We start from the raw sequence: 11100 nt of genomic DNA, 5'->3' as shown, positions 1-11100 counted from the left end.
TTGATTCGAAAAGTGAATATTAAGTCACCCTTGAACAAGTTACAGCAATGCTTGATGCAAATATATATATATATATATATATATATATATATATATATATATATATATATATATATATATATATATATATATATATATATATATATATATATATATATATATATTTAATTGCTTAAGAGTAACATTTAATGGAAATTTATATATATATATATATATAAATTTCCATTAAATGTTACTCTTAAGCATTTAAATAGAAGCAACCAATCACAATTTCTCCTTTCTTAAACTTCACTCCAATGAGATTCAATTTTTTATTAGAAAGATCGACAGTAATGCAAGACTTTTGGGGGTTCATCAGAAAAGGAAAAGGCTTACTACAATATTTCATATTCATGAAAAAAATGGGCTCAAAGTTCATCGTGTTTGTAAGTAAATTCCCTGGAAGATATGAATCCATCTTTATTCTCGTCTTCTCTTTCAAAAATGTCTTTGAGCATGCTCTCATGCAAGGTGTCATTGCGAGGTTGTCCTTGATTCTCAAACTCCTTCCTCAAGTATTGGCTTACCTGAAAAATAGAAGTGGACTACTACATTCAAAAACTGAAAAATATCAAAAATAAAATGAAATGTTCACCTCAGATTTGGAAAGCTTCCAGTCGTCATTGAGGTCCATTTCCTGGAAGGATTCGTGCGACCTCCGACCATTTTGGATCTGAAGCAGCTCGATGATGTACGTCAAGGTGCTCCCGGGAGGAATTTTACCTAACCACCAACAAAGTCACAGAGATGACGTTTAACCTTAACAAACCACAAGCCCCATACTTCGGTTAATTTGTGGTTAGTCATTTGAAAGTGTCTTTAGTCTTTTAAGCATCTTGTTCATCTGAAAATGTCGTGATCTTACAAAAAAAATGCTCCACGCTAAGAAAGAAAGCAAAGCCTTGGATCAGGACATCCTGGAGAGCCATTCAAAACGAGAGAATTTGACATGCCAGAAATAAAGGTAAGAATTCCCGTCCTACCTTTGCCTTCTTTCCCGAAGGCCAAAGCTGGAGGTATAACCAACCTCCTCTTCTCTCCTATACACATGTCCTGGAGTCCTTGATCCCAGCCTTTGAGGACCTCCTTGATGCCCAAAGTGAACCATATTGCCAGTTTGTCCCCATCCGCACGGTTCCCACGACTGCACGGACAGAGGAAGCAACGTTGAAGCTACATTCACAAGTAGGTAGATTCATTAACATTAGCATTAGCATGAGCAGACCTATCATGGAACTTGGTCCCGTTCTCCAAGTAGCCTTTATGATGCACCAGCAGCATGTCTCCATACTTGGTCTTGCGATGACACAGGAAAGGTTTTTGCAGGACTTTGATTTTGACCTCCGACTCCTGCAGAGCTCCGCCGCAGATGGCGACGAGCAGGCCGGGGAACAGCCAGCTCAGCACCGGCAGCAGCATGGAGGTCTTCACCGGGAGAAGATCCGAGGTCCTCGGTGTACGCAGAGAAACACTACACTCTACTCCGACGTGGCAGTGACGTCAGGCTGTGGTCTCTGTTGACATAAGGGTTCGTCTGATTGGTTGCTTGCAACTGTCAAGCCCCACCCACAGAAGCAAACCCACAAGGATGAAGGCAAGGCTTCTTAACTAACAATAACAACTCCCTTATAACGAAAGATTACAGAAATAAAAACGATTGGACTATTTTTACCCTATCAGTGATTTTGATCACTTCAGCAGGCGGCTAATCAAAAATGTTATCCTATTTTTTTACTTTGTAGAATTATAAATAAAACTACAAAATAAAAATAATGGCATTCAACTCATCAAATGCCATTGACAGCAATGGGCGTCCAATCCAATAAGTTACAGACCAAATATTTGAACAATCACTTGTCTTTGGGTGTTTTCTCAAATAATTTTATTAAAAGACCTAGAAGGGACTCTTTTAAGGCTCCCGTTTTATTTTGACAATAATACAGATATTCACATGAAAAAAACAGTCCTGTCATGCTACTGTATTGCTCTATAACGTTCTCGTCATATATTTAAACATTCATTTTAAAATATTAGCACGTAACTGGCAAAGCACAAATCCATGCATTTACACTGCATTTCACCTCATAAATAAATATAGGATTTCTAATATATTCCGCATACAGTCGTCTTAGAAGAGGCTCAGCTTATATCTGTAATAACAGTCAGCGTGTCATTAAGTTTTTCCTTTCGTAGATCCCTGAGACCAGCTGATCCCAAAACGGACTCTCATCCTTCATGGCAAAGAGCAAGGACGTCCTATTGTAACCTTCCCAGTCCGTCAAATCATTTTCAGGGACGTGAGGTGAGACTTCAATTGAAATCCAAAGAGGAAACCCTCCTTGCACGGCGGACAACAAGTTGCAAAATTTGCACGAACTACGTCTTCCGTTCAGGTGAAGTACTTGCAGCCGGTAGAGTCGATGACGCAGGAGTCGGTGCACCTGAGATGACCGAAGGATCTGCCAAGGATGCACATGTTATGAAGAAGCCCCACTTGCTGGTGAGTGAGTGTATTACAATGTATCATGCTTACCCAGGGAGATAGGATTTGCAGGTTTGATAGCCAAAGTCTTTCCCATCGCACTCCTCCATGCCCTCGTGTCGATAACCGTCTCCGCAATAGGCCCATCTGCAGTCTGGAATAAGGAAACGAGAGAGCAAAAATGGTACGCGGCCAAGAGAAAGTGAACTGCCAGCATTTTGCGGCTAATTGAATTAAAGCGAAAGCGTGCTCGGGAAAAGAACTTTGGTGAAAACAACGAGTTCAAATGTGTTCCCAGCTCACTCAGGCAAGAATCGGTGACAATTTGGTTTCCGTCATCGCATTCCTCGCCATCTTGGGCCTGCACTTTCCCATCCCCGCACACGCCCACTCGGTCTGGTACTTTCTCTGTCGACTGAAATTGCTGGAAAGGCTGGGAGGAACCATTAAAAGAAGTATTTCGACCATGCTATTTTCAGATTTGCGTTCAGCCCTCACCTGGATGGGCTTCCATCCGTCTTTATCCCGAAAGTAAAGCGCCTTCTGGTCCTTCCTGAGAGCGATGGCGTGATCTAAGCGTAGTCGGCCCAGCTCGTCTTCGTCGTTCACCACGAATATCTACAGGCGTTGGGATGGTCAGCCAATCAGTTCCAGTGGAATAATGAGTAGCGCGATGAATGAAAAATGGGGTATTACGGCAGGGACTTGATTGGGGATCTGCTCGCGTGTGTAGCTTGCCAAAGGAGCTTTCTTGGCGACGGGAAAAGCGTCGCAGTCGCAGCGACCGGGTGGGCCGGGAAGACCCTTGTCGCCCTTTTCCCCGGGAAGGTAGAGTCCTAAAATTGTTGCGGAAATAACACAAATTCTATCTTAAAACAGGGATCACTAGCTTTACCAAGTTTGCATTTGTCGCAAGACTCACCAGCATTTATTATTTAACTTTCAGTACAATATGTATTAAATTTACAAAATAAATGAGCAAAATCCATTTATAATTTGTCATTGTAGGAAAAGTACAACGGCCAGTTCCATTTTCGAAAAATTATATTTAGGTTCGATACAACTACAAATGTGGACTAATAAAGGATGATAATTGTGTGTGAAAGTTACCTGAGCCTGATTGTCCTGGTGGACCGGGGGGCCCGATTGGACCCGGTGGGCCAGCTTTGCCCTGAAGTCCAAAGGCTCCAGTTTCTCCCTTGTCTCCCTAAGCAAAGCGGATGAAATCCCACACTTTAAAATACATACACGCGGTTCTTAATTGAAATATTAATATTGGTTTCACCTGTTTGCCTCTCTTTCCAGGGCGCCCAGTGGGTCCTCTTTTACCCGGCACGCCCGATTCTCCTTTAGGGCCTTGTTCACCCTGAGTCAATCAATAAATGTGAGTATTGAAGAAAATCAAGTACTACTTTATTCGCTTTTGTGTCCTTTACCTTTTGACCCAGCATTCCAGGCAAACCAGTAGTGCCCTAAAAAAAGGAAAGAAGCTCTCATCAAAATTCCCAAAACAAAAAAAACAAATAAAATTATGCACAAGGAGAAAAGGTTTCTTACTTTCTCCCCTTTCAATCCAGGCATTCCTGGGCTTCCATTGTCCCCCTTTTCATAACAATTATCCATTAACCAATGATCAAATATGGACTGATATGTTCGTTGTAGTCGTATCGAAATGATAATCCTACCTTTTCTCCCCTGTAACCAGGCATACCCTAAAATACAAAAAAGAAGAAATCTAACAATGAGCAATTACATTTGAAAGAAAAGTTGACAACTATAACCATATAATCATAGCAAAATCTATTTGTAGTTGTAGAAAAAGCCTATGACGACAAGCAACAGTTTCTACAAATATTTATTGATATTTTTATTTGTCATTATCACAACAACAAGTGGATTAGACTCCAACCACATTTCTTTTTTTACAACTACAGAATTTGCTCTTATAATTGCGTAAAGTTTTTTTTTAAGGGGAATTTTGGTTTCTACCGGAAAAATGGGCTTTTGCGCTCACCTTCATTCCTGGGGGTCCCCTCAATCCCGGTAGTCCCATGAGTCCGGGGTCTCCTTTCTCACCCTAAAATGCCAGCTTTCCCAGTCAATGTATGTTTTTTTCCACTATAAATGCTCTTTTTTTCCCCTAGCTACCACAATACATACTCATATCCACATCTATCTTTCCCAATGGTACCAAAACATGACCATTTACAAGAACCTACCACAGATCCCGGTGGACCAGGCCATCCTGGAAGTCCTTGTTTCCCTGGAAGACCTGGCGCTCCAGTACGACCCTAAAAAAAAAACAGATGATGCTACTGTCTTCATAAACGCCTTGAATTAACCGTCTAACCTTCTACAATTCCTTAAAAAGGCGTACGAGGTGAGCACGCCTGCTCAAAATACACCCGCGAGGCTTGCGGACAAGTAAGCAACGTCCGTCGGGACAAAATGGCCCCGTTGCGGAGCGCCATGATTTATCCTCGGGCCAGAGTAAAAAGCACTTAGGGAGATTAAACGTCACAAGTGGATTGCTCAGCAGGACCGGCGGAACCGAGACGGTTGTAAAATGGACGCCGGCCAGAGAGCGCCGAAGAAAGATGGAAAATTTATCGAGTTGCGGAGACGCAGTCCGAGAGGAAGACATACTCACCTTTGACCCCGGACGTCCAATTTCTCCCTGGGAAGGACGAACGGGTGATTTAGCGCTCATTGGTTTAACAAATACTCTAACAATTACCTTTTCGCCTTTTGCGCCTCTTATGCCAGGAAATCCATCGTCACCCTGAAGAAAATAATGTGATATGTTGATGTCGTAAAATGAAGATCCGTCCATTTCAGAGTCTTCTCACCTCTGGACCAGGTGGTCCCGGAGGGCCGGGGGGTCCCGGGGGGCAGCCGGGGGACGGCGGATGCTCGTTCCGTTGACGGTCTCCTCTAAACACGGCCGGTGGGGAGACGCCAGGGGGTGGTGCGGAATGGTGGGTCGGTGGCGGTGGGAAGAGTGGGGGAGGCGGGGGGCTCATCAGGCAACAGTGGTCGGGCTTCAGCGGCAACCTGAAGACTGGGAGGAGATGTGGACACCAGGTTAGAAGATCTTCTAGTAGTCAGGAGGAGGCTCAGCTTCAAACAAACCTGAGGGGGACGTCAATCTGTCCATGAAGGAGTGATAGGACATGGACCATGTAGGACTCGCAAGAATTTGGAAGGATAAGAATGCCACCAAGTCCATCTTTAAATGTTTGAAGTCCCCCTTTAAAAAGATTTTGAAAAAAATGTTTTATGATATTGGGTGCATCTGGGCTGCAGAAAAATGACTTTATCGCTAGTCGACGTCCAATCCGTTTGAAACTGGGAATTAATGATTTTTTGTTTATTTGCTGCCAGGTTCAAATGGATTGGACGTCTATCGACGTCGATGGCATTGAAAGGAGTAGGAACCAGTAACATCACTTGATGACATGCATCAATGCAGATGATTGGAGAATATTACATCATGCAGCAGTAAAAGATGAGCATTTGTCTTACCGTCTTGTGCAAAGTGCAGTTGGCTAGCCTCTGTTTTCACTGCAAACTGCAGTCAGTCTTGACGCAGTCAATGAGCTTCTTGCATCAAGCACCCCCCAAAAAATGAAGAACGGAAAGCAGCAAAGAGAATTGAGTGCAGCGAGGTAGAGCACTCAATCCCTAATCCCAGTGCTTCTGCAAACCAGATTGAAGTGAAACATCAAGGATGCGACTGGCGCTGGTGTCCATTTGAGATGCGGATGCTGGGTTGAAAATGGGAAATGTCGCCGTATTGTGGATGTTTGGGTCCTTACAAGTCTCGCTTTTGAAAAAATACACCATATGTACGTACATACGTGCTTTGGATTTTTTTAACAGCTTGTATAGTAAAGCCCAAATTGAACCAATGTATGGATTAAAAACTAGAAAATACCACAGTAATTGAGGAAAACTGAGTGAGTCCGACTAGAAAAAAAAACTTTATTGATTTCCTTTCCATGGTGGGCACATTTCAAAGATTAAGACATTAACCCCTTTGACAAATTTTATTTCCTTCTATATCCCCCCTCAAACAAATTTTCCCCTGGCTTAAAATGAATAAATTGAAGTTATTTTTCAGTTTTGGGATAACACGATTGTCTTTGCAGAGCGTAAAACAAAATAGAAATAAATTAACAATCAGCAAATGCAGTATCTAGTGCAATACAGAAGAATGAAAAAAGACTAAACAATGATTTGAGTCGCTATTATTCGTAAAAAAAACATTTTGATGTGTCTATTTGGGTGAGGTGGCCTCCTTTAAATATGCTATAATATCCAGCCGCTCTCTCTTCTTTTTCAGACCAGAGAAGATCATCTTGGTCCCGGGAATGTACTTCTTTGGGTTTTCAAGGTACACCATCAAAGTCTCTTCACTCCATATAATTCCTAGAAAAACAATACATAATACGCTTTACTTTACTCATCATGAAAAGTATGCAACCTGTTCAGACATGCGTCTCACATTCAAAAAAAAAAGCAAATGACTACTTCCCGCTGTGACAATAGCTGCATTTTGAACTAGCACAACATGGAGAAAACTAGTTTTTCCAATTTTGTTTGTCACTTCACAATCACAGGAGGAATCTGAAAACCCACCTTTTTCGATGTTGGCCTGCGTGTAAGTAAAGCCCGGTGCCTGTCCAGTCTTCCTGCCAAAGAGACCCCAAAGGTTTGGACCCACTTTGTGTTTTCCACCTTCCTCCACAGTGTGACATTGGCTACATTTTAATACAAACACTTTCTTCCCTTTAGCCGCGTCCCCCATCTCGACCACTAGAAAACAACAACACCAACAAAATAATACACTAATAATCATTACTCATACAGTATACATGGATTGATCAACATAGAACCCATTTCTATTTCTACCCTTTGTATATAAACATACCTATCTGATTTTCTATTATAGTTGCTATCAAGAAATAACCCACATGCAATATTAAATTGGGAAAATGTTGGGTTAAGAAGACAAGAGTAAAAATCCTTACCTTTCGATTCTTTCAGGTATGTCGCCTTAACTTCATATACGAGGCACCGCCCTTCTCAAGTGTCAAGATGTTTCTTTTTTTTGACAGATGTTATCCAACCAGAATCGGAAGAAGGTGTGTCTCAGCTTGAGTAACCATAAAGTATGTTGTATGATTTATTCATTTATTTTGGTAGAATAATAATACTAATATAAGGTTAACATGTTTACTTAAATAAATCTCTTCATTTACACGTAAAAACACTTGCATTGTTTTTATATCATGTATTCGTATTTTATTGTATTTAGAAAAAAATAGAATAACAATAATATGTTTGTATTTGTGATTTACGAACTGAAGCACTTCCGTAATTGTGACGTCACTCGACACCTGGTTCCCATCTGGCGTGTTAGATAGAGGTCGACACCAAAATCTTATTTTGGCAGCTTTAAGATCATTTTTGGTAAGTTTAAATTGATTTTGGAGTGAAAACAATCTGCTTAAAATGTTCGAGTGTTGATTGTTGAAGAAGAATTTAGCTTTCACAGGGGATTTGACAGTTTTTTTTTGTTTTTTTGTTTATCAAACGAACAAACAAAACAAACATAAGGCTACGAGGTTATCGAGCATACCTAGGCTGATATTATTGCTTACAGTATTATTCTATATTTGTATTTCAAATATTGGTTGTGTATCGATATGAATGAAATTACGCTAATTATGTTTTGACCAACAGAGGGCAGCAAAATAAGTTTTGTTTTCTTTTTAGTTAGAACCAGTCCATCACAAAGAAATGGAGACCTTCATTCACACTACGTTAAAGTTGATTTACATCAGAAAACTGACAGCGTCTTAGATTACTTTATTCATTTGCAGATTGTAAATTTACAAAAATGTCCATGATTTCTTAGAATGTCTTTATTGTGTCTTCATTTCTTCAGAGCCGGAGTTGGAAAAAAGTCAAACCCTTTGGAAAACAGAACAATGAATGACAAAATGTGTTCCAACGTATCATTGAACTGAAGTGAGTATTTTATCAATTAAATGACCAGATAAATCTGTCACGAAAATCTATCGATAACTTTTCCGCTGTCACGAGGAGTGAATTACAATGTTGTATTTTGACAGAAAATGTGATTGATAGTCATTAGAGTTGCCTACCCGCATTGCTTCCTTTTCCACAACTTGGCTCTTGTTAACCGTCTTAAAAGCATCCGGGAGAGAATGTTTGGCCGTTGTTTTTGGGATGCTTCTAGATCTGGAAACTCCGGGATCTCCCGGGCCCTGCCGAAGCGTTGGGGCTTCTTTGGACCTCCTGCGTTCTCGCTGTCCCTTCCATAGCGAAGGAGCATATTTGCCATTTGCTGGGTGCTTATAGGAGCAGGTGGACGGAGCTTGACCATGGACGGAAACCTTATTTTGCTTGTGCTTGGGACTACATCTATTTTCATGTTATTCGGGTCCATACTCCTTTGTATTTTACTTTTTGTCTAGGAAAGTTTAGAAAAAATAGACAGGATCGGTCAGTGTCATGTTTTATCTTACGACTTGAATTAAAATTCTCAATTCAACTCCGTAGAGAATAGTCAAAAATAAATACATATATTAACCCAAATAGTGAAACTTCTACATATACACATTTTACAGTATAGGAAGGAACTAAGCTAACTGACTCAATACTTGAGATTATTAAAAAAATGTCTGCACACCCGTGTAAAAATGGTAATTTTTTGTAAATCCCTCCCAAAAAAATGGCATGATTCCAACCTGTTGTGTCTGCATCCTTCCAGTGTTCCATCCTCGATCCAAGATCTGCTCATCTTTCCCAAAGTGGAACAACTTGCCCGTGACCATCGGGTCGGAAACGGCGAAAACGCCAGCAGGACCTCCCATCATCAAAAGAAGCGACAGTAAGATTTTTATCAACATCTTTAAACGCCCGACGTGTCGCTTGCTCCAATTAACGGTTGACCGCGCTGACCTCGCTTTATAAAGGCCACGGGATCCACGCCGACACCTGCGGCGGCGTGGCATGTTGTTTGAGACGCGTGCATTCCTAAATTAATACTCATTAATGGGGACAATATCAATGTGGGGTGAATGAATGTCCTAATTAGGCTGATGAATGAGGTCTTTGGCATTTGTTGATGATCACATCCGAGGTGCTAATAATGATAGCGAGTCTTAGTTGTCAATGACTGCCATTGACAGCGATAGCTGTCCAATCCGCTTGAATTGGGGATGCCCGGCAGGGTGAAATTTGGTGAGGGTGTCATGCTTTTTCAAAGGAACAGTGGTGGATCTTTACAGAAGATAAAGCGTAAATGCGCGTGAGTAGTCAAAGACTGTCGAAACTCAAAGTTGGACTGTCTTTCACGGTTGACATCATGTGGGAAGAAGCAATAGCATTCTTCAAATTGCATCTAACAAAACACAGATGTGGCGGTGAGCTCACCCCGGATTCCTGCCTGACTATTTCAATGCGTTCAATGCGCTGTATTCATTTCCAAAGGGGGAGGGATGAGACGACGCGGCCTGATTAAGAATATTTGACTCGCTGACGTTGCCATGACGAGCCATTCTTTACCACGTTATGTTTGGGAGAGCATTTTTCTATTTTTGAACACCATCTCTTCCACAAATGGACCATCTTTTTTGTCCGCAAAGAGCTCGGGCTCTCCCTTTGTTCTTTCCGAGCACTCCCCCGTCGACCTTTTACACCGCCATTGTTAGCTCCTCCTATTGTTTTTAATAATGCCATCCAGAATCCAAAAATGACTTAAAACTTGACTGTACAAGTGAACAGAAGCGACGTCCTACTTGAAGTGTTTAGTCACCCTGTTCTATTTGCTGGTGGGAAATCTGGAAGCCTTCCCAGAATTCCTCTCCCCAAGAGGGATGACGGCGGATTTGTCGGCTGATTTGTGGGAATGCGCGCTTATCTTCTCTCTGAGATGATTTATGTCCAGGTTTATGCTCCCCTTCTCTTTAGACATGGGTCGGGTCACCGCCATAATACTTGACGTGCCCGCACATTCGGCGCAAAGATGCATTCAATCACATCCTTTTGGCAGCTTATAGTTTTATCAATGATCGCATCCATTTTCTTTTGAGATCTATGGGATGGCGCCTCCGTGATGGCAAAGGTTTGCACTATTTGTTGGTGCTTAGCGCTAGCTTCCTTTGAAATATTTAACAGTTTCAAATGTGTAAATGACAGGCCAAGATTTATGAAAATTAATGATGACGAAAAAAAAGTAGAATGATCCAGTTTTATCTTTGCAAAGTTGTCATTTTGATATTGAAAAAATATTTTTTGTGACTTTTTTGTAACTATGTGGTGGATATCGACCAGCAGGCGGCGCATTCTTGCTGTCTAACCAATGAAGGACCGCCTTGAAAAGGGGTGGAGATTAAAAGTAGGCCGTCCTTAAAAAAAAAGGAGGTGCTAGTTTGAGTGACTGGTTAAAGGAGGAGGCGCTGGGAGTTTAAACCAATCAGTACGCAGAAGATAATCAACCAATCAGAGAGGAGAAGCCAGATGAGGCAGGCAGGAAGTGGAGCAAA

The 11100-nt window shown here is 41.5% G+C and overlaps 4 protein-coding genes and 1 long non-coding RNA gene across 8 annotated transcripts; 1 reads left to right on the top strand and 4 right to left on the bottom strand.

Annotated features, from left to right (window-relative positions):
• Positions 1-369: 369 nt before the first annotated feature.
• LOC144066721 (peptidyl-prolyl cis-trans isomerase FKBP14-like) lies at positions 370-1508 on the bottom strand. Its single transcript, XM_077589984.1, has 4 exons — positions 1265-1508; positions 1023-1183; positions 635-762; positions 370-566 (listed from the first exon to the last, which is right to left on the bottom strand). The coding sequence occupies exons 1-4, from the start codon at positions 1456-1458 to the stop codon at positions 408-410; spliced, it is 642 nt and encodes a 213-aa protein (XP_077446110.1). The 5' UTR covers positions 1459-1508; the 3' UTR covers positions 370-407.
• On the top strand, positions 897-2753 carry LOC144066723 (uncharacterized). Its single transcript, XR_013297693.1, has 4 exons — positions 897-1224; positions 1396-1633; positions 2233-2341; positions 2433-2753. It is a non-coding gene; the product is annotated as an uncharacterized LOC144066723 (long non-coding RNA).
• Positions 1944-6319, bottom strand: LOC144066720 (uncharacterized). 3 transcript variants are annotated; one of them, XM_077589983.1, is made up of 17 exons: positions 6047-6315; positions 5654-5771; positions 5371-5582; positions 5259-5303; positions 5172-5198; positions 4741-4812; positions 4536-4598; positions 4207-4233; positions 4079-4123; positions 3958-3993; positions 3807-3887; positions 3632-3728; positions 3218-3357; positions 3020-3139; positions 2825-2954; positions 2573-2675; positions 1944-2498 (listed from the first exon to the last, which is right to left on the bottom strand). In XM_077589983.1, the coding sequence occupies exons 2-17, from the start codon at positions 5748-5750 to the stop codon at positions 2429-2431; spliced, it is 1365 nt and encodes a 454-aa protein (XP_077446109.1). In that variant the 5' UTR covers positions 5751-5771; positions 6047-6315; the 3' UTR covers positions 1944-2428. The 3 variants fall into 3 exon arrangements, with proteins under 3 accessions (XP_077446109.1, XP_077446107.1, XP_077446108.1); XM_077589981.1 differs by having other exon boundaries at positions 2573-2954; positions 6047-6319; XM_077589982.1 differs by having other exon boundaries at positions 5172-5303; positions 6047-6316.
• A 202-nt stretch (positions 6320-6521) lies between these two features.
• LOC144066722 (cytochrome c iso-1/iso-2-like) lies at positions 6522-7695 on the bottom strand. 2 transcript variants are annotated; one of them, XM_077589987.1, is made up of 3 exons: positions 7555-7695; positions 7163-7339; positions 6522-6952 (listed from the first exon to the last, which is right to left on the bottom strand). In XM_077589987.1, the coding sequence occupies exons 2-3, from the start codon at positions 7329-7331 to the stop codon at positions 6801-6803; spliced, it is 321 nt and encodes a 106-aa protein (XP_077446113.1). In that variant the 5' UTR covers positions 7332-7339; positions 7555-7695; the 3' UTR covers positions 6522-6800. The 2 variants fall into 2 exon arrangements, with proteins under 2 accessions (XP_077446113.1, XP_077446112.1); XM_077589986.1 differs by lacking the exon at positions 7555-7695 and having other exon boundaries at positions 7163-7547.
• Positions 7696-8690: 995 nt separating this feature from the next.
• Positions 8691-9479, bottom strand: npvf (neuropeptide VF precursor). Its single transcript, XM_077591308.1, has 2 exons — positions 9301-9479; positions 8691-9023 (listed from the first exon to the last, which is right to left on the bottom strand). The coding sequence occupies exons 1-2, from the start codon at positions 9460-9462 to the stop codon at positions 8691-8693; spliced, it is 495 nt and encodes a 164-aa protein (XP_077447434.1). The 5' UTR covers positions 9463-9479.
• Positions 9480-11100: the final 1621 nt, after the last annotated feature.

The sequence above is a fragment of the Stigmatopora argus genome, chromosome 21 (genome assembly GCF_051989625.1).
Source record: "Stigmatopora argus isolate UIUO_Sarg chromosome 21, RoL_Sarg_1.0, whole genome shotgun sequence".
NCBI lineage: Eukaryota > Metazoa > Chordata > Actinopteri > Syngnathiformes > Syngnathidae > Stigmatopora > Stigmatopora argus.
Note: the sequence above shows the minus strand (reverse complement) of the source record. Positions and strands in the feature narration are given on the sequence as shown.